At 45.5% G+C, this 26,923-nt stretch overlaps 1 protein-coding gene across 6 annotated transcripts in view; it reads left to right on the top strand.

The window, feature by feature from the left end:
* LOC125289167 (myomegalin-like) overlaps positions 1-26,923 on the top strand; it is a 47,459-nt gene that overhangs the window by 9,412 nt on the left and 11,124 nt on the right. For 4 of the 6 annotated variants that reach the window (XM_048236215.1, XM_048236127.1, XM_048236053.1 and 1 more), the window contains exons 1-16: positions 13,286-15,422; positions 17,136-17,273; positions 17,472-17,591; positions 18,172-18,264; positions 18,377-18,601; positions 18,715-18,873; positions 19,019-19,123; positions 19,286-19,423; positions 19,602-19,781; positions 20,270-20,464; positions 20,584-20,784; positions 21,159-21,284; positions 21,716-21,799; positions 21,993-22,099; positions 22,343-22,482; positions 26,318-26,454. In XM_048236215.1, the coding sequence (XP_048092172.1) occupies positions 14,181-15,422; positions 17,136-17,273; positions 17,472-17,591; positions 18,172-18,264; positions 18,377-18,601; positions 18,715-18,873; positions 19,019-19,123; positions 19,286-19,423; positions 19,602-19,781; positions 20,270-20,464; positions 20,584-20,784; positions 21,159-21,284; positions 21,716-21,799; positions 21,993-22,099; positions 22,343-22,482; positions 26,318-26,454 (3,390 nt within the window). In that variant the 5' untranslated portion in view covers positions 13,286-14,180. Of the gene's footprint in view, positions 1-4,779; positions 4,857-7,793; positions 7,918-8,055; positions 8,214-8,374; positions 8,532-9,380; positions 9,435-13,285; positions 15,423-17,135; positions 17,274-17,471; positions 17,592-18,171; positions 18,265-18,376; positions 18,602-18,714; positions 18,874-19,018; positions 19,124-19,285; positions 19,424-19,601; positions 19,782-20,269; positions 20,465-20,583; positions 20,785-21,158; positions 21,285-21,715; positions 21,800-21,992; positions 22,100-22,342; positions 22,483-26,317; positions 26,455-26,923 lie in introns of those variants that run through there. The other 2 variants (XM_048236298.1, XM_048235904.1) reach the window with 2 other exon arrangements.

Raw genomic sequence — 26,923 nt, 5'->3', positions numbered from 1 at the left:
AACAGCAACACCCGTTGTAACTGCCGTTAATGCAGGGAAGTGTATTTTGATATGGCTGACCTTTGGCTACTACTTTTGACAATGTGCCTTATAGCAACAGTAAAGTCAAACCGGCAGGATTTACAAACAAAGTTGGACTATTCACGATCCTGTGCCCAAACACCCAGCGGGTGGAAACTACACAGACTTTTTGATAAATGGAAGGACCTGTAAAAGCATGTGAGCCATGTAGACCTGTCACCTTATTAATGACTCTTCCCAGAGTATTTGGATCTTGTTTTCCTTGCTTGCCTTTCAGATCCAAATAAAAGCATTTAAGTGGTGTGTGTTGGATACAGATAGAAAGGAGGTGTTAGTCCTTGAAATAGGTTGTCTATGATCTGTATATGAAAAAAAAAAATACTAAATACCAACCCCTCTTTGCAAAGATCAGTGACCTAGGCTATGCATGTAAGTTTGTGGCATTGATATTTTGCATATTGGATATTTGGGACATATCCACAAGCTGACTGTCAGTGGAATAAGACTGGCAGGGCTATCAAAAGGAAAGTCTGAACAGCTTGCAAAATTCTGCTCCATATCAGCTGTAATAGGCAGTCTTGCTGTGTGGCGTAGGCGATGCTTTATGTACCCTTGAATGTCAAAGCTTTATCATCTCTGAGAATATTTGAATCATCTCTGAGAATATTTGAATCCTTTCTGTAAAGAAATTTGATTGGCGGATTCAAATGAAGAAATCAAATGTGTGTGTGTGTGTGTGTGTTTGTTTGTGTGTGCGTGTGTGTGTGTGTGTATGTGTGTGTGTGTGTGTTCACTGGTACGTGTTTGATGTTTGTCTGTCAGTCTAGTCAATCTGTGTGTAATTACAATGCGCCGTGGCCCTGTGCTCTATCAGTATCCCCTAATCCCAGGGAAAGGGCAGCAGCCATGGGCCTGGCTCTCTGTCCCTCTGGTAACCCCCAATAACACACTCATGCTCGCATATGTCAACATGTAAACACACACACACACACACACACACACACACAAATCAACACACACACACTCACATACCGTATGTCACTTGCCTGATCCAAATTAAATTTCTGCACTTATCACCATTGAACCCCTTGTATGACCATCACACAAACAAGGTGCAGCAAGAGATGACATGCCAATCACACACACTCATCAACAGACAAATCGCACTCTGATCCTCATGCTAAAGCCACTACAGCACAGAGCCTTCAAAGAGACGCCAGGCGGCATTAACTGGGCACTGGCTGGAGAGGCTGATGGCATTCACACCTTGATGTTTTAGAATTCGATGATTAAGGATGAAGCCGAGATGAGACGCTTGAGACATGAAGCTTAGTCTCGTGTCTGTCTTTCACTGTTAGGGTAATGGACAAGACACTGAAACTTAATTCCTTAAGATGGAAGGCTGTTATGGCAGACGTACCTTAGTAGGGACTCTGAAATTCAGTTTGTTTGAGGAGGAGGAGAAATGATCATATACTCATTGGGGATGTGTGAACGTGTGCTCTCATTAGGCTTGTGTATTGGCTTGTATAGGTGTCATGATACAATCATTACAATTCAATATATTGTGTAAGCAAGGTGGTATTTTACTATTTTTTATTTTTAATCTAATTTAAATTATATTAATTCTTGGAATGCATAAAATAAATGACTGGCTGCCACAAATCTCTGCATGTTAAATTAAATTTGCATTAAAAATGTATATCTTGTTTTTACGCAAACGTTTTCCCCAAATGTTTTCAGGTGAACATATATGCCAAAGTCAGAATATATAGGTTAGGGCTAATATCATCATAATCCACGATATGATTGTAAATGATTGTATGATTTCAAAGAGCAGTTTTCTGAACACTAGTTTCTGCTGCGAGTTTCTGGGTGGTGTGTGTTTCCCCTTGTGTGTGTTGTTTGTGCTGTGATGTACAGTATGTGTGTTATGGAATACGGACGGCACTGCTGCTGACCTTTCTCTCACTCCTGGACCAATCGGAGGCTGAGGTGACTAGTCAAGTAGTTAACAAGTATCTGTTGCTGTGGGCTGAGGGACAAAAACAGCAGGTGGATCCACACTAAATTTAGCCTCTGAGAGAGAGGAGCGAGAGAGAGATAGAGAGAGAGAGAGGTTAGGTTATGAGTTATACTACAGGTGTTTATGCCTTTAAAAGTTGAGTGTTTTGATTTAAGGCATACGTTTCGGACACAAATGATATGGCTGCTTTTGGTGATGTTGGAGGCCATACATTATGTAAATAGACCCCTTTGCAGTAATTCATTGGTATGGCATCTGTCTCCTGCTGTCCAATATGCAGTAAGGTAGGGTGCCAGATTCCAACGTATACTGATCTTGGGCCCTTTTGTGGTTGTTCTCCATCCACATGCAGTAGGGTCTGACTACTTGTGTTTAATAATGCAGGCTGTGATTTATCAGCATGGTAGCACGTGTGGGAGAGCCACCAGGGATGCTCAGTGTATCTGGGAGAGTGTGTGGTAGTGTGGGTGAGTGTATGAGAGAGGGAGAGAGAAAGACAGAGATGTGCAGAATGTACCTTGGCATGGCTGTGTCTGTGCTCCACTAAAGGTCACACACGTTCTAACAGGAGGAAGTGACCATGTCTCTTGCACACCACCTGTTTGGATTGGGAGTTCCTAACTACTTTGGCCAGCACGAACATTACCCAAAGGTCAATAATGGAACAAACATACTGTTGGTTAGAGACAGACAGTGCTCTGAATAAGGAATACAGCATTTTGCAATCCCATAACTTAGTCTCATATCAAATTGATTGAATGTATTCAGTATGTATCTGAGTGTGATGGACGTCGGTTTTAACCTATTGACTATTGGCTGCACTGTGCAGTGTGTACAGGCACCTATAACCATGCGCATGGATCTGGACGTGTGTTTGTGTGCTTGGCGTGTCTCGCTGGCCCCTGGCGTGCCTGTGCACTAATCCCTCTGGCCGTCACTGAGCACCAGGGATCTGCGGTGCCTCGCTGCAAGCATCCCGGCACTCCCGCTAAAGGCCACTGAGCCGGTGAGGCTGTACCATGCTAACAGGCCCGGGGCCCAGGGGTGCGAGGGGAGCAGGTAAACAACGGGCTGCAGCTGTCGGCTCGCTCCCCACTCCAGCCAAAGGCTGCATTCCCACAAAGCTATATTTAAAAGGCATGACGGCAGTGAAAGATGCCCCGGCGTGGTGTTAAGTGACTCCCTGATTAATCAAGTGGGAGTGAACGAGTGAGATAGCAGGAGAGAGAGAGAGAGAGAGGGAATGAGAAAGAGAGAGAGAATGGCACATGTGGATGTGATAGAGGGCTCGGAGGGGATGGAGAGAGGTTAGGTATAGTAGTATCTCACGATCCATCAGACACAGCAGATTAAAGGACACACACAACCACACTAACTATACAGCTATGCACAGTGTTGGGAAGGATACTTTCAAAACGTATTCCCTTACAGAATACAGAATACATGCCCAAAAATGTGTAACATATTCCGTTGCGTTATTCAATCTGAGTAACGTATTCTGAATACTTGGATTACTTCCGCATTGAATTGCATTTTATAAGTGTAGGAATGTGGCCATCAAATCCTGATTACTAAACAGGCCTATTCTGGTGTGTTCTTCTGTTCCAAATGGCTGAATGTGTTAGTTAGGCCCACATAGGATAATGTAAAGTCAACTAAGCTACCTGATAGATACAACTATAAAATAGCAAGGTGACCAGTAAAACTACAGCAGGCAACTAGGCTAATTAAAACAAACCAAAACATTAGGCTACTTTAAAGGGACACCAGGCAAGCCTGATGCTTTTTCTCTATGAAACTCCCCCTCGCTCGGTCTGAAGCTCTTTTCCTTTTCTTTGTGTCTTCCGTCAAGGGTTTTCGCTGCTTCTTTGCCGGCTCTGCCATTATACACACGTTTGCAACAATCTCTAGCGTTTTGTTAGCCTGCCTCTGTGCTGTAAACTGATCCTGCTTCGGTCAGCAGGTAGGATACACCGAACTTGCAAGTGGGATATTTTTCCTACAGGCAGTAGGGGCGGGCGAGAGAGCCTTCATTCGTCCCGTAATAAGTCATTTAATCATATACCGACTTACGAAGATGATTAATTAACAGAAAACGTTGCCTGGTGTCCCTTTAAGGGCGTAGCCAGAAATTATAATTAAGGTGTGCCTGTGAAATTTTAGGTGGCACACACACACACACACACACACACACACACACACACACACACACACACACACACACACACACGCACACACTATCTGCAGGGCAGTCATATCGTGTCCAGTCACACATAGTCATCTGAGCTGTCCTGTGTGAGGCTTGTCACGGACGTCTGAGCTGAGACCCAGTAAAGTACAAACTCTGGGTTAATCAGCGCCAGCGGCAGCCTCTTGATGTGTGCTCCAGTGTATGTGTGTATGGAGGGGAGGGGGGTGGGAGTGCTGGTACGTGCATGAAAGTGCATATGCACTGCAAATACTGTCCAGCTGACACAAGGTACAATTCCTATAGCCCAGGCAAATTTAAAATTTGATGAGTGCTTTGTCAGTTGTTAATGTCCAATGTCAGTTATTGGATTTCTCTTCAAATGTATCACAGAGTGAATACATAAGAGCAACATTTTACTGCCTTGCTATAGAATATGTTTCCCAGTATGGAAATGTGACTACAAGCCCTGTTTGGTTCGGAAATGTGCCTGTGTTTTCTACGTGCTGAATGATTAATGCCATCTCTTTCTGCTCTGTTTCAGAACATCGAGTTGAAGGTAGAGGTTGAGAGCTTGAAGCAGGAGTTGCAAGAAAAACAACAGCTCCTTGACAAGGCTATGTAAGTAAATGTCTGCATATGTATTTGATGGGTCTTTCATGTTACTGATACATTTTTCCCCTTGCAAACTGTTTTGCTGAATTTGAAGTTTAATGTAAATTTTACTCAAAAAAGGCAGAACTACGTAACACTGTACCAATCATTTATGTACGTCAAATTCCAAATTTGAAGCGAGAAATCTACCCACAAATCCTTCTAACACATCCATTTGATGTAAATATTTAGATAACCTTTGGTCTAATCCCTCCATGTAACACACTTTGTTCTACTTAATTACTCACAGTCTACACAAGGCAGGAATGCTGGAAAACAATTAGCCAGTGTCATTTATGTTTATGTGCTTTAAGGACTTTGGAGGCTGTTGTTCTTTGTTTGATGGTCCTGTGCACACATAACGAGGCTGTAGCTCACTCAAAGCTGCAGTCACAGACTGCCAATCCATATTGATTCCTCAACAGATTCATGACAGCTCATGTGTCACAAAAACAGCTGGTCCAGCGAAGCACACTGCCTGGCTTCAGCCCAGCCATAATAGCGAGTGCAAGGAAGCCAACACCTCCCCCATCACCTATCAGTCTGGAAGATTCCCAGAGACCAGAGAGAGTGCGGGCAGTGGGAGGGAACTGGACAGAGGAATTGATTAGTAGGGATTAAATGAGCCTGATGGATGACACCTAGTGAAAGAAACGTGCATGGGGAGTGAGGGAGTGAGAGAACATATGTGGAAAGATAGAAGATCAGAAGGAGAGGAAGATATTGATATCGCAGATGGAAAATATCCATCAATACACACAGAAACTTGGACTTGTGCATATAATACATTACTCATTGATCCCCATCTACAGAAGGCTAAACATAATATGATAATGACACTAGTTCAAGATTTTAGATATTATGAAGATGAAGATCTCCAGTCAGGATCTCCTTTTCTATTTGTAAAAGTCTTTCTGAATAGAGGTGGCTATTGAGCTTGTGTCTCCCATATTGATACAGTTTTTCTGTATGTCTGTAAATTAGTAAGACCCAGAGCAGCATGTTCACATGCAGAGACTGTACCATAAGTCTGTACACAAACTCAAACCCACACTGAGCTCGATCAGTAGCTGATCAGGACCAAACCCTTGGCTGACTCAGCTGCGACCTGAGAGTGCTGTAACTTCCCATTCGCACTACAGGAGAAGGGCTGTCCATGCCAAGCTCATATGTTCTTAGGGATAGGTAATGGTAACCAGTAGCTACAGGGTTGTGCAGTGGAATGAGTAGCCTCACCTCGGACATCTGAAGCCTGCATATAGATATTAGCCTCCTCACTTGCAAGGCAACCTCCCACGTCCGATGGGTGCAAGTTTGAGTCCGGTGTGGGACTTTGCTTGTGTGGGCAACGCAGGTTACGTATAACTGTTGAATGGAGTTGGATATGTTAAAGAAAGAGGAAGGGCCCTTTATCAGCAGCCATGCAGACTCACAGGATCATCTGCGCCTAAATAAGCCATAGAGGCCGTCATCTGAGCTGCCATTGCTCATCAGAGTTTAAAAAGAGCGCAAAGAGGCTGGTGCCCTCAGACAGCATGGCGTTTGCCATTCTTAGATTGAGAGAGAGGGCCGATGTATCAGTCATCATGTTAGTACACGTGGACACTACCAAGATGGACCATGCTTACATCATCTTTGATCCGGTTTGGATTTCAGCTGCTATGTACAGTACAGATTCCAGAATTCTCGTCAGAAAGAACTGTCAGCTGGAAGAGCTTAATTCTGAATGTTAGAGCTGTCCTAAGCTGTCAAGAGGACAACTGTATCTGGAGCTCAGAACCATATCCTGTCTATATGTTCCAAGTCGCAAGTGAAAAACCAGAGGGTTGTTAGTTTAGTGCCAGGATGCACCACCATTGTGCCCCTGAGCAAGGGACTTCACCCTGGGTTGCTCCAGAGGGACTGCCCCTGTAGAATACCATAAGTCGCTCTGGATAGGAGCGTCAGCTAACAATGTCCTGTAATGAAAAAAATATTCATTTTAAAAGGTTGTTGTTTTTTGCAACTGAAGTCCTCCAGTTCGAGTGACAATTATGGTGGTGACTTCCTCTTATCTATTATATTTTATACATATATAATATCTTGAGTATTCTTAGGATCTATAATTGCCCAGAGAAAAGACTCTGAGTTGGCAAAGAATCCGTGGGAATGGGCTTTGCATACTGTAGTCTGCTGTTTGTCAGTTGGCATTTGAAGAGTTTAACATCATTTCTTACTTGTGTGTTGATCAGTGAATTCATTAATATCTGTGTCAGACAAAATTAGGACTCTCACCTCAAGCTATATATCTGAGGCAAATTGGCACGATCTGAGATAAATTGGCGAGTTGAGTTTCACGCGAGGTCAGCGTGGATGAGCGAATGCTGAGAGAGCTGTTTACCCTGGGTCAGTGCACTCTCCCTCCAGTGGTGGTGGTCTGTAGGATGCACTGGTGAATGGATGTGACATCGGTGGGCAGGGTCAGGAAGTAGCTGAGACGTGAGTTGATACCGTACGTCGCCGGTCAGGTCAAAAAAAGCAACACATAAAGTGTGTGAGTATGTGCGTCAGGGTAAGGGCCAGCTGGATTAGCAATTTAGGATGCACAGAGTGTGTGTGTGTGTGTGTGTGTGTGTGTGTGTGTGTGTGTGTGTGTGTGTGTGTGTCTCAAAATGCAAGTACAAATGCCATTGTGTGCTTGTCTCAAAATATCTCTCATCAATGAATTTTAAGTCAGATGTCTCGTATGTCTCTGTATCATACAGCATGTCTCTGGGTTGTGACACTGTAGATGTTCATGTTAAGCATGTTAAATAATACATTTTGACTACAGTACTATCTAGTGCATAGTGCTTATGACATATTTCCCCATTAGAGATGTCCCTTCTGTATGGCTTTGTGAAGGCAATGTCCCTGTTTTGACAGAACAACAGCAGAGAGCCTGACCAATCACAATGAGGCTGAGGTGCAGCGACGATGTGATGAGAGGCAGCAGGAGATTAACCACATGCAGGAGGTGCTGGAGACCAGGATCCAGCTTCTGCAGGAGGTATGTACTCACACACACACACACACACACACACACACACACACACACACACACACACACACACACACTTACACACATAAACACATGCACATGCACATGCATAAATAGTGAAATAAGAATGATGGCACTGCTTTTCAGGAGGCCCTGCTAGCCCGGAGTGAGGCAGAAAGAATGGCCACGCTGGCTGACACCCGCTCCCAGAATTCATGTGTCACCATGGAGACGGGTACCAGTGAGACGCCAGAAGAGGAGAGCCTGCAGTTGGTCAACATGCTGCCAGATGGAGATAAAGACCAGTAAGAAACAAGGAAATGAACAGTATTGCGTGATAATACTGAACTTGGCACATTTATGACAGATACTCCCATTCATCCCCGTAAAAAAAAGACAAGTTTAGTTTGGTTGGCACTGAGCTGCTCGATCTGACATCCCCCTCTTCTGCCCTGTCCTGCTCTAGAGTGATCGAGGAGTTGAGGCAGGCGCTCTGCAGCAAGGAGCGAGTCATCGGGGAGCTGACAGAAGAGAAGAAGCTTCTGGGTGAGCGTGTGGAACAGCTGGAGGAACAGGTGGAGGATCTCAACTCCTCACTACTGCAGAAAGAGAGAGATGCAGAGGTGAGAGCTTACACGAGGCACGCGCACACACGTACACGTACACACACACACGTACACACACACACATGCGCACACACTTACATGCATACGCACACATGCACATGCACACGCATAAATAGTGAAATAATACCGATCTGACATCCCCTCTTCTGCCCTGTCCTGCTCTAGGTGATCGAGGAGTTACACACTGGGTGAGCGTGTGGAACAGCTGGAGGAAACACTTACCGAGGCATGCACACACCGCATTACACACACACACACACACACACACACACACACACACACACACACACACACATGCGCGCACACACCACACACACACAAACAGGTTCTTGTCATTGCTGCCATAACACAAACAGCTTCTGAACTGTTTTATTTTGGGTCAAGGCCACTAACACATACCACACTGCAGGGCTTTCTTGAAGTCAACACACCACACACACACACACACACACACAATATATATATATATATATTTACACTGTGACATTCCCATGTGCAAAGTCTGAATATCTTGAAATTTCCAAGTTACTCTGTCTTTTACCACTCACAGGGTTCAATCTTCTTAACTATTCATGCTGATTGATGGTCCAATACAGTAGATGTAGAAAATGCTACATGTATAGCAGAAGTATTCGTTTTACAGTAATTAAATAAAAGGCTGCTTAGGAATAAGTTATGATTTCTGACTGGTCCAATTGATTAGATCTCAGCATTCTGCTGACACTCTCACAGCTGTTCAGTGTGATGAAAAGGATCTGTCTCTGTGGCATATCTGTCATTATCATCATCATCATCATCATCATCATCATCTCACTTTTCTCTCTCTTTCACACATGCACCTTCCAGTTTTATCAAGAAGAGCTGGGCCGGGAGAGACTGCGAATTCAGCAAGAAATGCAGGTGCGTGTGTAAATCTTGTCTGTATGTATGTATGTATTTGAGATCATGTTTGTCTACACGTGCCTGTGCCAGCCCCCACACACACACACACACACACACACACACCATCTGCTTTGCTGATGAGATCACTCCCCCTGCTGGAAAAGCAAGGTAGCAAAGGTCACCTTCAAACTGATCACAACCTAGAGACAGATATTTTGTCTCTCTTAACAGAAGAACCTATGAGTTTATGAGTGAGGTTTGCACAGTAGTAGTTGTCATAAAGCCATAGAGCAGACTGATTGTCACCTGACCTCGAGAGACTTTATGTAATCCTCTCATAGCAGCTGCTGGCTCTATTGTTTACCCAGAGTGTCTCTCTGCAGTCAGGGCGCCCTGTTATTTTGGGCTGAGGGGGACAAACAAACGGGCCGATATTTATGTCAGTGGCTACGTGACCCCATCCCACAGGCACAAGACTCGCTGATAGCATCAGTGGTTTGTTATGTGATAGAATCCTCAGTGGCACAGAAGTCTGTGTAACATGTTATTTAGAGGTGAGTGTGTAATATTGTGATTGTGATGGGTTATTTTTACATGGGATGTGTTATGGATTACTTCTTCTGTCAATCAAGACACTGCAGCCCTTGTTTACACAGACCTGTACACATGTAGAAAATGTGCTGAAGTGAATTCTAGTTTATTTGGGTTTCATAGAAATGCCCAGCCTTCCACGCATGAGGTACATTTTTCACTTGTAAATCAGCTGACTGGAATATGCAAAGGAGTTGGCAGGAATAGCCAGGCTCGAATTCTGCACGCAGGTCCCAACCCCACCCAAAGCGCTGGTGGGGCCAACTCTCGGTGAGGGGGAGAATGCCTCAGAGCCACCATAGTGCTCAGACCGGTATTTCCTCTGATCACACATGAATTTTGTGATCATTTTCTGTGAGCACGCAGGCGTATGTGTGTGTGTGGGAGTAAATGTGTTTTGGCTTGCTGAAGTGGGTCACGCCTCGGCTGCAAGAGGTTACACTCATCCTGACTTTTTGAGCTAATATTAACCAATTGCTCTGACACACGCCCCCACACACTGTACAGAGTTCAGAGCACAGAGGACTCAAACCCAGCATGTTACAGTCATCACTGCAGGTTCTGAGTTCAGCTCTTGCCTCCCTTTCAGCAACACAGAAAGTCATTTTAAAATGCTTTATCCTGTATGGCATATTGACAAACCGCATTGATTTTAATGAAAGCAAATTTGTCTTGATACATTAAAAGATATGATGGGTATGTACGGTAACACTTTATATTACAAAACCCTTGTTACTGTGTATCTACACAATGAAACACAGTGTGACAAACCTGTTTAACAAAGTAATTATTTCTTCTAGAAAAAAGCTGTTGTGGCAATGGGGTAAGGTTAGAGGTTGATGGCACCCCAAAGGTAACCATTGAGGTTGTATTCAAATCTAAAGGGGAAATTAAAGTTTTATAGTCACCTACATGATACATTGTAATAGCTTCAGGTGTAGGTATAATAGTTATACATTTTATGTTACTACATGCAATTAAGCAAACCAGTTAGGTAGTTGATGGTAAGTATGGCTTTTCATATTGATTCTAGCAGTAAATGTAACTTCATTGGAGCTCAAAAACATATGCAGAAAATCTGACCCGATACGAATTGGAATACATGTTACCACTGTATTTAATTGGCATAGCATGGTTATTTTGTGGGTCTCAACGACCCCTACCTACCATTTTCCATTACACGAGTAGGCCTACTAATAATCTGTATAGTGTACTACACAACGTTCCATGATGTATATTATACAACATGAACACATGGTATTTCACTGTGTTACACTAATGGTAAACTGTAACAAGGGTTCTGTAATATTAAGTGTTACCGGATGTATGAGTAAATTGGAAACTCGACGGTGAGTAGTTATCAGATTGGTTTATGCTTGTGCTTCCCATGTAAGAGGATCTGAGGTGTCATTTCTTCAGTGCTGTTTATTTTGAGGAAAGGAATGGGGGGGGGGGTCTCTAAAGATGGGCTTTGCAGTCACATGGGAGAGCATGACTGTCTGCACAGCCCTCAGGAGTGTTTACTCCAATTTGTATGGAAACCAGCTGAGGGATTTGAAATTAGGCTCCCCTCTGAGTTTATGTAACGGGGGCATTTTAAAAACACAAAAAACAAAACACCCTCTCCTCCGCTTGCTTCTTTCCTTTATTGGCTTGCTGTCTTTCCTCAGGGTTGCACTGTATGTCCTTTGTGTAGGTGGGCTTTGGCTCTCTCTCCCCTCGGTGAAGTCTGACCTTTCCTCAGATGGATGGGTGGCGTAACTCAGCTGTGTGTCACTGATAGAGGCAGAGTGAAGCAGTGAGGGTCCACAACACGGGTGATTTACTGTTAATTAGTCAGCAGGGGTTTCTGCTGCCCTGCCAGCTCTGGCTCACACCCTCAGGTAGCGGGTGACTCCGGCACAGGTCCGGCCCTGGTCTGAGGTGGATCTGCTGGATTTGGGCCAGACGAGGCCCAGAGCCAATGCAGACTCTGAATGATTCATGGGCTTCTTAACTAATCTCTGGTGTCATGTAATGAAACCTTAAGTGTTTGTGGTTACGTACGTTTCTGCCTGTAGTGGTGGTGTATTGATCAGTGCTTTGTCAAATAGGCAGAAATGTATATATTTGTAGGTGGGGATGGCAATAATGATGGGTGATGAATGGCATGGGAGCTTCGATAAAGTCTTCTATCCTCAGCACTAATGATTTAGATTATCTGTACTGCAATACAATGAAATGGAATAAAAGATCTTGCAAAGCTGGTTTCAGTTGAAATGAGTTCAACCAAGGCTTCAGGCATTGTTTGTTCTCAAATAAATTAGCTTTGCCGCTGTAGGTAGCACTAATGTTTCTTTGTTTAGTTGAAGTGCTCAAATAAGGTCTCATTAAACATCACTGGAAGTTTTATAAGCCACTGAATTTGACAGCTTTATATTTTTTTATAGAGGCGAATGTAATGTACAAGCTTACATTACATGGAATGTTTTAAAATTCCACCCTCTGTAGTGCATGCATGGTACTCGGTTCAAAAATAATCTGTAGGCTAGGTCTACTGCCTTGTTAGTAATTATATTATATTTCATATAGACCTATAGTCTACAATCTCACGTGGTCGCATGTTATAGGGGAGGTCATCACCACGAAAAACGAATAGGCCTAGCCTACCTAGGCTACTATCAGAAGACAGTGAGACTTGCATTATTGCTTACACTGTAAATGCTGGGTTATTTCTCCAGACGCTGGGTTGAAGCTGTTGGGCCATTTTACGGGGTTACCTTGATATTTGACTCACAAGTCGACAAAGTGAGAAGGCGTGGGTGCTATTGGTAGTCTTTTGGTAAACTTCGGTGTCTTGCTGCTGGTGATTTTGTAAGATGACTTCTGTCAACATAATCAACTTGTCGCAATATGTGCCTATATAGCGTCCATTGGACGTTTTGTAATTATTACAAATTAACATTTCACCTGCTCGCTCAACTGGACACATTGCGACTTAGTAGAGAATACAGGGAGAATGCAACACTTGCGTGGGTAGTCGTACACTTCTCATAAATACCATACGAGGATGGGTTTTTTTTTTTTAGATCGTAGTGAGTGCAGCGGTGTTAATTTCTTAAGCTGTGAAATATTCCAACTGCATTAAAATGTTCTTCGTTTTGCATTATAATCATGGTGTGACGGAGCGTGTTAAAATCGACGCCCCTAAATGAGGAAATGGTACATGCCGTGTTTGCAGGTCTCGCCAACCACTGCGCTGCCACATCATTGCTATCTGTCTTATGGATCTTTTATAGTGTGATCCTATGTCGCTTGGCAGATAGCTATAACAAGAGCTTGCTGTTATTATTAAATCACGACGCTGCTCTGTCAAAAATATATAAATTCAACGCGCACTGGACAAACAAAGCGCAGTTTCAGTAACCTGCAGTCCTATGGTCTGGCTGAAGAACTACCGGTGATTACCCTGACAGCGCGAGCTCTTTCTTGACAGCGGATGTGGTGATGTAGTGTTACGTTCAGCGAGGGAAGATGTGACAATCCAAGGACTATGTCAAAGGATCAGAAGAATTCCTCCGATGGACTCTAATACGTCTTGAATGTTACCAATTTTTCAAAAGACTGCACTAGAATTTCCATCAGGATTAACTGAAGAACAGGACATGCTCTGTTTTTTTGGGGTACAAAGGAACCCAGAAATATCCTTGCTTTTTTTACGTAGACGCTCATTCATCCGGCGGACGCTGAAGCGTCGCTTGCTCTCGCATGTCGCACGCGCAGGCTTGTCATCGCTAGGCATTTCTTATTAAAGATGGGCTGTCTGAAAACGCCCCCCACTTTTCTGCTGCTGTAACCTATTCTGCCTCTGCTTAACATGCAAGATGCCAAATATTTGAATGAATAGTCATAGTTTATATTTTCATGATTTATTTTGCCGAATCAAATGTATTTTTTGTATTTAAATGTATGAGCTCTGAAACAGGATTTTGGTCCATTAAGCAAGAAAAATATTTTTTTAACTAACTTGAAATTGTATAGTTTTTTAACAAAGCTGTGAAGCTGTGGTTTTGTCTCATCTCCAAATGGTGCATTCAGTTTAAAAACACTGGTGCCCGACAGTGCTTGCATTGAGGGAGCACTGAACAGAGACCTCCATTCATTCTTGCTGTTGGTCTGTGCTGTGGCTACCCCATGCTGGATACCAAAATGAAGGAGGTGTGTCGCATCTGCGCCCGCGAGCTGTGCGGCAACCAGCGGCGCTGGATCTTCCACCCAGCCGCCAAGCTCAACCTGCAGGTGCTGCTGTCACACGCCCTGGGTCGGGAGGTGACACGTGACGGGCGTGGCGAGTTTGCCTGCAGCAAGTGCGCCTTCATGCTGGACCGCATGTACCGCTTCGACACGGTGATCGCCCGCGTGGAGGCGCTCTCCATCGAGCGGCTCCAGAGGCTGATGCAGGAGAAGGACCGACTGAGGCAGTGCATCGGCGGCCTCTACCGCAAGCACAACGGCGACGCGCTGCCCGCCGGGGCTGCCCCGTGCCCGGCCAAGGAGTGCACCGTGGACATGACGGGCCTCTACCACGCCAAGTACTGCGCCCTGCTGCAGGAAGACCTGGTGTATTCGCTCTACGAGTCCTGGGCGGAGGAGGAGGAGCAGACGTTGGCCGAGTGCGCGCACCACCACTGCCACAACGCGGCGGCCTCCGAGCTCTCATCGCCCCAGCGGCCCCGGCACCGCTGCCGCGGCTGCAGTGCCCTCCGTGTGGCCGACTCCGACTACGAGGCCGTGTGCCGGGTGCCCCGCAAGCTGGCGCGCAGCATCTCCTGCGGCCCGTCCACGCGCTACTCGGCCAGCGGCGCCGGGAGCACCAGTGGCGAGGAGCGCGAGGAGGAGCAGACGTCCTCGGCCACGCTGGTCCCCGACTCCCAGCCCACCACCAACACCACCGCCTCCGACAGCGAGCGCACGCTACTGGGCCATGCCAGCTCCAGCCCCTCGGTCGAGTCCCTGGACCTGGTGCCCACCCCAGGCAAGCAGCAGCACTCGCTGGACGAAGACCCCACAGAGGAGCAGAACTCGGACTGCCTGTCCGAGGAGCACGCGGGGACTCCTCTGGGCCGCGTGGCGAGCGCGGACAAGCTGACCGTGGCTCTGTATCTGCTGCAGAACTGCTCCTACAGGCCCGTCCAGAGCCCTCAGGGGAGCAAACTGCCCGTGCTGGTCAAACCAGGTGTCAGGAATGCAGGCACCAAGATAGGCAGCCCTGTGCAGGGCGTGAGGGGCCTGTATGTGGGCGGAGGGGTGTGTGAGCTCACAGAGGTAGAGCTGCCTCTACCACGCATCCAGGTGGACCTGGGCTTGGAACTGGCTGAGCTGGAGGAGATGTGGCAGGATGTGTATGTGGAGTGCTTGCCTTTCCGCTTCCAGAAGGTACCAGAACAACGACTCATCATTATTTTATGAAAAGCTCCATCATGAACTTTGTGTGGGCACCGGGAGTGATGATCCATGCATACCTAAAGAATATGGGCCCTGAACTTTACATCTAGGCTCTTAACATAACACCATTACATAAGAGTATTTCGTAACGCCATAAGAGTTTGTCTGAGGCTAACTGTAAAGTAGCCAAGAATAGAAACTTTTACACGGGAAGAAAATATCTCTTATCTCCAGTCTGTCTTCATAAACAATTAATAGCTATATTATTTTAAGGCATTGTCCTAAAGAATTTGAAACAAATGAGTACATGGAGTTCTCTGTATGTGATGTCACCATCTAGCACTGTTGCCTGAGGACTTTGAAGAGCCTCTTTAAGACCATGTATCGTGTGGCATTAGACTTGTAATCCATTTGTCAGTGTTAAGAACAGCCGTGGGTTATTTTTTAGTCTCATAAGACAGCAAGTCACACTAGCACAACTCTTGTTGGTAAGCGTAGCCCTAATAGGTTTGTAGAGAATAACAGACTTTCATCACTGGTATGACATTTGAATGGTCCATGTGGTCTAATGGTCCAATGGTGATGTGTTTCAGAAAGATCACTGATGTAGTTCCCATGTCATTGTGCTCCATGCACTCATATGGATATTCAAAGATACACCTTCAACTGCTAGTTGTGGTCAACCCTACACAGGACCAATACAAACATGTCTGCCCTCAGTCAACGAGACGTAATGTGGAAAGACAAAGGACTGACGCAGGCTATTGCTGTTCATAACAGCTACATGTAGAGGTAGATAAACATAGGGAAGGAAAAACATAGCATGATTTGATGCGTACATTGCAATATCGTTACACCTAACACATGTGAATGTGAGCTCTGCCTTGACCAACCTCCCAGAGCAGAGAGCGGTTTTCGCCTGCACGTCTCCCCTGCTGGTGCCTCCATGCTGCCCTACATAGGCGGCTAACGCACAGTGGAAGAGGGAGGGAGGCAGATCTGCTGGCCTATATTCACTGACAGCAAACCCCTGAGGCCACGCCATCACATGTTTCACTGAGAGAGCAAGCGTTTTGTTCCTCACTGCCCTTGGAACTCCCACTATATCTCACAGTGCTGCCCCCCATAAATATGGGCTTGTGTGCATATTTGCTTATGTGTTGATAGTAGAACAGTAGGACAGGATTGCTCGATGGTGTTTTAAGCCGCCACCGTCGACTTCAAGGCACCTAACCTTAACCCTAACCCTAGTGCCTTCCTTGCAGCATTGCCTGGAAGACGCCGTTGGGAGCTTAAAACACCAAAAGGCGACAGGATTTGTGTTGCAGGCAGGCGTAGGGCATTAGCGCTAACAATGAGCTATTTCTTTGACTGCCACTGTAAAGGTGTGCTTGGAAATAGTTTTGATATTAATGATATTTGATATGTCTCCCAACACACATTACCAGATTAGTTCACTGTATGAGTGTGGTCATTATCATTGGATTATTAGGTGGTCATTAATCAGTGTATTATTAGGGCCAATGAATCAGGCACATGGTCACTCACACCACATTTGGTCGGGAATTGTGTACCGTCCTTGATTGTGATTTTCTCCTGTGGGTTTGACACACGTGTGCACTTCACTATGCCTTGTCTCTCTCATGCCCTCTCCCTCCATGTAAATCCCTCTCTCTCTCTCTCTCTCTCTCTCTGTGTGTGCAGAGTCTGATCGAGGAGCAGCAGACCCAGCTGAATCAGTATGAGTGTGCAGCAGGACAGTGTGTGAGTGAACTGCAGAAGGCTCAGCTTCATGTCCAATCACTGCAGGCCAAGATCCATGAGAGTGAGGCCAACAACCAGGTACAACTCCACTGGCACCACAGACACAGTGTCACACGGAATACTACTGGTCCAAGTATCAGCCCTAGTTAGCTGAGACTATATTGATCTAAATATCACCCATCATTGGTCTTTATTTCTCTTTCCTCCCTCTCTCTCTCCTCTCTCTCTCTCTCTCTCTCTCTCTCTCTCTCTCTCTCTGTCTGTATGCGTGAGCAGAAGCTGCAGGAGAAGCTGAGTGAGATGGAATGTGAACTGCGTTCCATCAGACAGGCAGCTCAGAGTCAGGAGCGCACAATCCAAGGCCTTAATGAGTCCATCTCCACTAAAGATAGTGAGGTAAGACCACCCCCCCCCCACACACACACACACACACACACATACACTCTCTTACATACTCTTGATCTCTGTTCTCTGTCCTACACACTAGTATACTGTACACACACTCATAATTCATGCTTGTTGGAATATCAAGCGAGATACCTCTAATTATACCTTTTTCAGTTCCACAGCCTTGATCTACATGGTGTGGTTAACAAATCAAAGCACTGAAAACATAAACATACTGTTGGGCCTGAGGCTGTTGCCATCCGTATCCAGTTAGTCTCAAATAGTTAGTGTAAATATTTGCAAAGAGATAGTATCTTCATTTGAAAGAGTAGTTGGCTTAGGCTTGGTTAAAAAACAATACTGGGGAAAACAATACAGAATTTGCCTTGCCTGATTTGAGATTAAGAGATTGATGATTTTTGTAAGATTAGCGATTAATAAATACCACAAGTGTATGGAAAAGCACTAGCCGGTAAGAATCTGAAAGTGTTTTTGTTCATGGAGAGGGACATGGTTTATTATTGCTTCCTGATTATAGTTCAGACCTGCTAAGATAAATCGGTGGCATGGCATGTCTTTTGCGTTTTAGGCCCAAGATCTATACCAGCTAATCGAGGGCCAAAATGCCACTCTTTGCAAGTTGAGAGAGATGGCCCACCGCAACCAGCTCCAGCAGGCACAGGTACAACATGAAGCATTCACTCACTCACTCACTCACTCACACAGATACAGTACCTGTCTGTGTTTTGACTGAAGCCACCCCCTTCATCCTGTCCTCTCTTCTGTGTGCGCAGGCTCCAGAGGGGGGCGTGGGGGCCGGCGGCGTGGCCCAGCTGCAGGCTGAGCTGGTGAGGCTGCAGAGCTCCCTGTTCACGGTGCAGCTGGAGCTGGAGGCCAGCCAGAGGGCCCAGAGGCAGAGCCAGAGGCAGGCGGACGACCAGAGCCGCACAGTACAGCGCCTCCACACTGACCTGCAGGAGGCGCTGCAGCACAGGGAGGCCACTGAGAAACACAACCAGGTGAGGGGGCGAGGAGAGTGTGTGTGTGTGTGTGTGTGTGTGTGTGTGTGTGTGTGTGTGTGTGTAATGAGTATGCGTTTAATGCCCGATGTCTGGTGTGTGTGGTTTTGCAGGACCTCCGTGGGGCGCTGCAGCAGGCTCGCTCTGAGCTGCAGGAGAAGGAGGCTCAGCTGAGAGACGCAGAGGCCCAGAGACACACGCAGCTCCAGGAGAGAGACAAGAGTCTCGCACAGATCCGCCTGTCTCTACAGGAGAAGGACAGACTGCTGCAGGTAGGCTTGGACTCTCTGTCTCTCTTTACACACACACACACACACACACACACACACACACACACACCACACACATACTGTACACACACACACACACACACTCCCACACACACACACTCACCTTTACACTCTCTCTCTTCATCAGGAGTACAGTGAGCTCCTGGAGCCTCCGGCGGAGTCCTCCCGCCCCAGAGACGTCCTGCTGGACAAGCTCAGGAGCCGCATCAGAGACCGGGACAGAGCACTGGAGGTCAGAGGTCACACCGCCCGGCACCACACTCACACTCCACACCAGCCTGGCTCTAGCTAACACACACACACTCCACACCAGCCTGGCTCTAGCTAACACACACACACTCTACACCAGCCTGGCTCTGGCTAACACACACACACTCCACCTGTCTGCCTGCAGCGCTCCATAGACGAGAAGTTCCGCTGTCTGGAGGAGAAGGAGGAGGAGGTGCGGAGGCTCCATCAGGCCATGAGGGAGAAGGACAGAGACCTGGACAGACTGCGCACCATATTGGCCAACAACGAGGAGACCATCACGGTATGTGCCTCTGGCAGCAAAGGAGGTGGTAGTAAAGGCACAAAGTGCATGTTTGATGATGAACAAGTTCCCAGTATAGGAAAATGAATGACTTTGTGTGTGTGTGTGTGTGTGTGTGTGTGTGTGTGTGTGTGTGTGTGTGTGTGTGTGTGTGTGTGTGTGTGTGTTGCGTGTTCAGAGTCTGGATGCGCTGGTACGTGGTAAGGAGCTGGAGCTGGAGCAGGCCCGGGAGAGCAGCAGGAAGCTGCAGAGCCTGAGACAGGAGTGCGAGGATAAGCACACACTCTGTCTGAGGGAGAGGGACAGCCTCATCAACCAGCTCCAGACCGCACTGCACACACACACCAAAGAGACAGAGGTACACACACACTCACACACACACACACACAGACTCACACACACACACACACACACACAAACACTCACACACACACACACACACACACACACACACACACACACACACACACACACACACACACACACACACACACACACACACACACGCATGCACGAGATGGAAACTATTTTCCTATTGTCATGCGTGCCTGCTTTTCATCCAACATATTCTCTCCTTGTAATGGTAGGAACATGTTTGTATACATAAGAGCTGTTGCATACATTAGTTGTAAGTTTTGTGGTCTTGGATATTGTGTCACACCCTTGTTTAAAATAGAAAACTTCCTCTCTGTTAGAGCAAAACCAGCCTGGCCAGACCAACCTGTCTGCTCTTTTTGACCTTGCCATGTACCTGCTGAGGGTGTGTAACTTGTTGTGTGTGTGTGTGTGTGTGTGTGTGTGTGTGTGTGTGTGTGTGTGTGTGTGTGTGTGTGTTTGTGTGGTCAGGAGCTGAGGGCAGCGCTGCTGGCTAAAGTGTCTGTGAGCCCAGCCGAGGCCGTGGAGGAGCTGAAGGCCCGTCTGCAGCTCAAGGAGCGTTTGCTGCAGGAGCTGCTGTCCGACCGCAGCCAGCAGGCTCAGGAGCACCATGCGCAGCTCCAGGACCTGCTCAACACCATCAGCAGCAGGGACCAGTACATCCAGGTACGGCACCCCAGACCTGTCACTTACAGGACACAGCGAAAAAGATTTGAACAAGCTGTACATTTGGCAATGACCTTTAGCTGACCCTTTAGCAACTGGCTCTCTCCGCTGTGCGTCAGGACTCTGCGGACAGACTGGGGCAGGTCATTGGTGAGCAGACGGGGCAGGTGCAGGAGTTGCGGCTGCAGCTGCTGTCCCGGGGCCGCGAGCTGGCTGACCTGAGCCGCGAGAGGGAACGGGAGAAGGAGAGAGCCGAGCCTGTGGCCCGAGAGCTGGACAGAGTCCAGAACTTGCTCAAGGAGAAAGAGGCCTTCATTCAGGTGCCAACACTGCCCTCTGCCCTCACCACAGAGCAACACACTCTGTCAAACAGCTCTGCAGGCTTCACAGAGGTTCTCGAGAACCACTGCAGCTGTCTCATGGCTAATCTTTGTTTTAGAAGTAATCTAGAGAATTAGTCCCAAAGGAACCCTTTTTTAGTTTGTAAACCTTCCCCCATTCAAATGAATTCGGCCCTGACATACAATGAACCCAGCTGTGGGTTTACTTTGAGTGTGTGAAGCAGTGGAGTAAGTAAGGCAGGTGAGTGTGACATATATGTGTGTGTGTGTATGTGTGTGTGTGTGTGTGTATGTGTGTGTGTGTGTGTGTGTGTGTGTGTGTGTGTGTGTGTGTGTGTGTGTGTGTTGAGCAGGAGCTGATGCAGGGCCAGGAAGAGCCCATGGAGAGCAGCAGTGGCAGGAGCTCAGAAGAGCAGCAGGAGAACCGAGCTCTCAGAGAGGAGCTGCAGCTGGCCCTCAAGAAGCTCCGGGAGAACCAGGTACACACACATACAGTACACATGCACACACACACACACATACTCACTCACACATGCACACACACACACATACACAAGCACACATGCACACACACACATACACAAGCACACATGCACACACACACACATACACACACATACACATGCACACACACACATACAGTACACACGCACACACACATGCACACACACACACACACATGCACACACACACACATACTCACACACACATGCACACACACACATACTCACTTATCTTTACAGACACTCAGATATGTGCAGGTTAAAATACACACAGCGTTATACACTTGGAAAGCAGGATGTGTCTGGTACACACAGTGTGATTGATGCAGCTGTTTGCCAGCCGGGTTAAAGACTCTGCATGCTCACCTCTCTCTGTGTCATAACGTGTCACGTTTGTGCGTCTTCAGCTGGAGCTTACTACACTAAGAACACTGGCCTCCAAGCAGAATCTCCACAGAGGAAGTCAGGATCTGTCTGGTACCAATCATCAGGTACGAGTCCACACACTGTCCTGGCTGCAGCCGCACAGAGGCGCTTTGTTTCAGCAGTCTGGGGGACAACACTGACACTGAATTGCCAGCACTTAAAACACACAAGGCCTGATTATATGGAAGTGTGTGTGTGTGTGTGTTTGTGTGTGTTTGTGAGCATCCTCTGAGACAGGTTTTGCATTACTCCCCACAGAGTTTCCTGGAGCAGCTGGTCTCTGACTACAACAGGCTGAATGAGGCCTTGAGAGCTGAAAAGAAGCTCTATCAGAACTTGGTCCAGATGCAGAGCACCAAGGACAGGTAAGCACACACTTCCCTCCACCTGAACATTACACACACACGCACACGCATCACACGCACACACACACACACACACACACACACACACACACACACACACACACACACCCCTACACCTAGTTTTAGGATGAAAATGTATTACTGTGACAGTGGACCCTGGTGTCCATTGTGAGTGGTGTGGCTGGCTGTGAATGCTGTTGTTGTTCTCTCCCCCCCCCCCCCCCCCTTTCTGACACCCAACAGCGCCGAGAGGCTTCAGGTGTTGCACACAGAGCTGGACACCGTTCAGGCACTGAGAGGACAGCTCGAGGAGGTCCTGATGAGGACCCGCGAGACCGCCCTGGTGCTGGAAAAAGCCAATAAGATGCAGGCTGAATTTGGAGGTGGGGACGGGCAGAGTGTGGGCCAACTTAGGGGATCACCTGGGGCAGTTGGGACTAACTCACAGCAGAGTGTGTTTCAACAAGATGTGCTGTAGGCGACCACTAATACTAACAGGGAAAGTGTGTGTGTGTGCAGATGAGTGTCTGATGGTACTACTTATGAAAGTGACAACAATGTGCAAAATCGTCTCTAAGTTATTTAATTTATTTTGTATGAATGTGTGTGGTTTATTTTGTTACATTTGTGGCAACCTGTCTGCATAATGCTTTTCACTGCAAGAGTTAAGTTGATTTTTATTTATCATTTTGGTGTATTCTTTTTGTTGTGTAGGCCTAAATGTCTGCAGCCTTTTATTGTCTCAAGTGCCGTTTTGTGTAGAGTGTGGCACATCCATCTTTGAGTTTTGTCATAACTGTTTACAGAACACATACGTGTACAGTATGTCTGTCTCTCTTTGTCTTTCTTTTTTTGTCAGTCCCTTGACCCCCCCCAACTCTCTCTCTCTCTCTCTCTCTCTCTCTCTTGCTCTCTCTCTCACACACACACACACTCTCTCTTACCTTTTCTTAAATATACACACACACACACACACACACACACACACACACACACACACACACACACACACATATGCTAGCACACAAATTCAAAACACTCAGACCCACAGTGGAGGATATGTAAAAAGTGAAGAACATAAGTTGCTGTAGGCAGCATATTCAATAACAGATCTATGCTGTGCATCTCCTAGTGAGCCAGTTTAATGTGATACCAGCATACTAGTGCTTTATTAGTCAAGGCTACCCACTTTCACTTGGAGGGGGCATCTTCCCAGCAGGTTTCACTAAAAGATTTCACAATTTTTCTTAACTTGAAAGCTTAAAGATTTGAAGTTGAATAACTAAATCACTTGATGCCTTAATTGGAGAACATTAGCACTCTCACGTTTTTTGGGAACTGAAAACCAGAACAAACAAAAAAAAATGCTCTAAAACCTCTTGGTGAGTGAGTCCCACTCAAGAGCTGAGTCAGTAGCTGTCCTGTGGCCTAAGCTTTTAGCACAACACTGTCAGTAGACAGTTTTTTTTTTACCTGCGATCAAGAGATCACGCTTGAGAATAGTAGCCGTTATTTTGTTGTGCTGCTCACCCTCAATCCAGGCCCATGTTGTGAGCTTTGCCAGGCCGATCATTAGTATGTATGATCATTAGTTTAGAGTATGTGTTGTAGTTGTCAGTCGTAGGCTTATAAGCATGCGTGAAGGTGTAGTTGTCAGTCGTAGGCTTATAAGCATGCGTGAAGGTGTAGTAAAGGTGCACATGTTTTCCTTTGCCTACCATCGCCCATTGTGACTCAGTGATTCATTTATGTAGATGACCTTTTTCTTTCCTCTCCCAGATAAACATTGAGATAACAGCGGAAACGGTAGAACAACGCTGTATGATCAGGTGCCAGTTGAGATGGGCTTTCGTCCGTCACCTTTTATCCACTCATTGTAGAACTCATACTGGGAATAAAAGTCAAAAGGACCATTTCTATGTCTATGCATCTCAACAGAAAGAAATAAATATTCACTGGATTCATTGTAGCTATTGTATGAGTTTTTTTGAGAGTTACTTACATCACTGATCCATTTTTATCTAGCGCAATTGAGGTCAGAGGTGATTTGATCACTGAAAGACCAGACCATTTTTCCATTGACATGTATCATATAATGTTCATCTGTCTTTGGAGGTGCAATATTATTTTATTTATCCTAATAATTTTTGTTAATCCATTAATAATTATCCACACATTATTTATTTTTTTTATTGTTGTTGAAATACCTAAAACTATCAAAAAATTGGAGTCCCATGAATCTTCCATTTGAATCACTTGATAGCACTTGAATACATACAGTATATGTAATTTAATAACGAATCTGGTGGCGTGTACTCACATATTATGCATGATAACCTTGCACAGGTTTCTTCTTGCATGGCTGTTATGATGTCGTGTGTCACATTATTTATCTACCCAAAGGTTGTTTTCAGACTACAGTCAGGGTTTTTTGTATTAAAAATCTCAGATCAGATTCTTGAGACAAAAGCACACAATCCCTTCAGAGTCTGCCAGTCACTGTTCAGAGGTCTGCTAAAATGCAAGTCACCCACTTCTAAGTAGCTGGAAATTCCATGTTCATTTCTAACCTGTAAGGATTTCATAGCCTCATGCTGCATCGGGACAGACACCCACCAACAACAGAGGCTTCTGGAAGGTTTGTAAGTTTCCAGTGTAGGCCATTCCTTTATAGCTAGTTTCCATAGCCCCCCCCCCCGCCCCCGCCCCCTCAAAAACAAAATAAATAAATAATAAATAAAAAAATTGAGCTGAAGACTGCATTATCTGCACAGAAAAAGGTTCATAAACCCCAAGTCCATCTATTTATTTTTGACAATGGCAGGGGTAATGAAACTGAGGATTCTGTGAATAAGCATCTATTTATGCAAAGAAAGGAGTCTCTAAACAAATTATTTATAATTTTCCTTTATCTGATATAGAGTTTTTGTCGACCAAAGCCACATTCCATATGCAATAAAGTGGCCAGTCACAATATAGGGCATAATGCACTTGACAGTAACAATGATCCATTTTGTAGATTCCAGTCTTGAAACAGTTAATAATTCATGATGATAAATTCTGCTCCATATTTACATATTAATTATGTCATAAGTAATATGTTTTAAAAACATATAAGTGAAAAGATCATATTTCCCAATACCCTGCTTGTTTTAGTTTTTTTTCTACAAATTAATGTTTTAGAAAGTTATTGGAACAATACATTACAATGATACAAACTCTATGCAGCAGTTTCAGTGTTGTATTGGAGCTATGATATAAATTGCATCATCCCTATCAAATAAAAACAAATAAACAGCCTCCTTAAATGTTAGGGAAGGAATTACATTATAAATAACAAGTTTAGAGTTATTGGTGTTTTTACCACAAACATGACTCATCAGCCCTCTAAGATAACATTTGGCCATAAATGCGTGCAGTTGGAGTGCTCTGTGCAGTGCATACCCCTCTCACAAATGGCCAGTAAGCTCTGTTTTTCCAGCCCTCACTGCATACTTCATACTTTGAACTATACTATGCTGATAGGTCTTCACTCAGATTAATCAACTGCTCAGGAATTGAAAAGGCACACAATTTGCCAGATTCACAATTTAATTCACAGATTCACAATTCAATGTACTTTTTACACTACGATAAGATATGTTCTTCATTAGTTTCACCACCAGTATAAGAGGATCTGTCAGTGCATCCTCTTCCTCTTTTCCGGTATGGTTATAATATGCTATGTGTCTGTATGCCCCATTGCTAGAGCTATTACTAGAGTGGCAGCAGTTAGTTACGCTATGGTCACGTTCTCACTCAGACTGGACCTCGCTGTGTGCCCTTGAGCAGGGTCATGGAACCTCTTATGTAATTTCCCACATCAGCCCCAGTGACTGATTCCTGTAGAGGCCACTGTTTAACATCCATCCTTTATGTTCACCTCAAATCTATTGTGTTAATGCCATTGGGAATGCATCGCTGATTTCATTGGAGTGCAGTTAGTGCGAGTGAACAAGTGAGAGAGAGAGACAGATAAAGTGAAATAAAAAGAGAGAGGTCGTGGGTGAGGGATGTGCTTTTGCCAGAACTTTCTCCCTGGAGTCTTATGTCTCAAGAAGGATAGTGGGAGTGGATTTCAAAAAGACAACCCGTAATGGCTAAAAGGCTGAAAACACTACACACACAGAGCTAAGAAAAGTGTCTTTTCCTCACCTGCTGCATATGCTGTACTTCCAGAGCTCAGCACAGAGGAGGAGGAGGACAGTGGTGATGAAGATGAGGACGCAGGAAGGGCTTGCAGCAGTGATGAATTCACAGACAGCATAGAGGACGAGGACGTCAAACTGACCGCTCAGAGTCTGACCGTCACACAGGTACTGAGTCTCAGCCCAGCCGTCAGTTTTAGAAATGCGTCTTTGTGGACTTATACACAAATATAATGATATGTCCTTATTGCTGCTATGATTGCTAGGCTCCTATGAGGATTACCAGATGTGTTATTCAACAGCACATTTCTACAAAAAAGACAAATATTATGAAACTGAAATGAGAAACACTATGAAATTGGTCACAGTTTCAGAATGGTATGCAAAAGCCACATATTTTTCAATGTAAGACCAATTGTACCGTTAAGTACTGTTTTTTTAGTTGCTGAGCTACAATATTGACATGTGTTTTCACTTTGGCCAATCAATATCATGCCTGTGCTAATGCAGTCTGACTATATAGGCCAATCTGTTCCCCAAAGTCAAAAGTGGGCAAGAACTATTTGGCATAATTCTTCACATCTCAGCTTTAACTATGAACCCTCAGCGATAACAGAGGACAGAGAAACATTGTTGT

This window comes from Alosa alosa, chromosome 1 (assembly GCF_017589495.1).
Source record: "Alosa alosa isolate M-15738 ecotype Scorff River chromosome 1, AALO_Geno_1.1, whole genome shotgun sequence".
In the NCBI taxonomy this organism is placed as follows: Eukaryota; Metazoa; Chordata; class Actinopteri; order Clupeiformes; family Clupeidae; genus Alosa; species Alosa alosa.
Note: the sequence above shows the minus strand (reverse complement) of the source record. Positions and strands in the feature narration are given on the sequence as shown.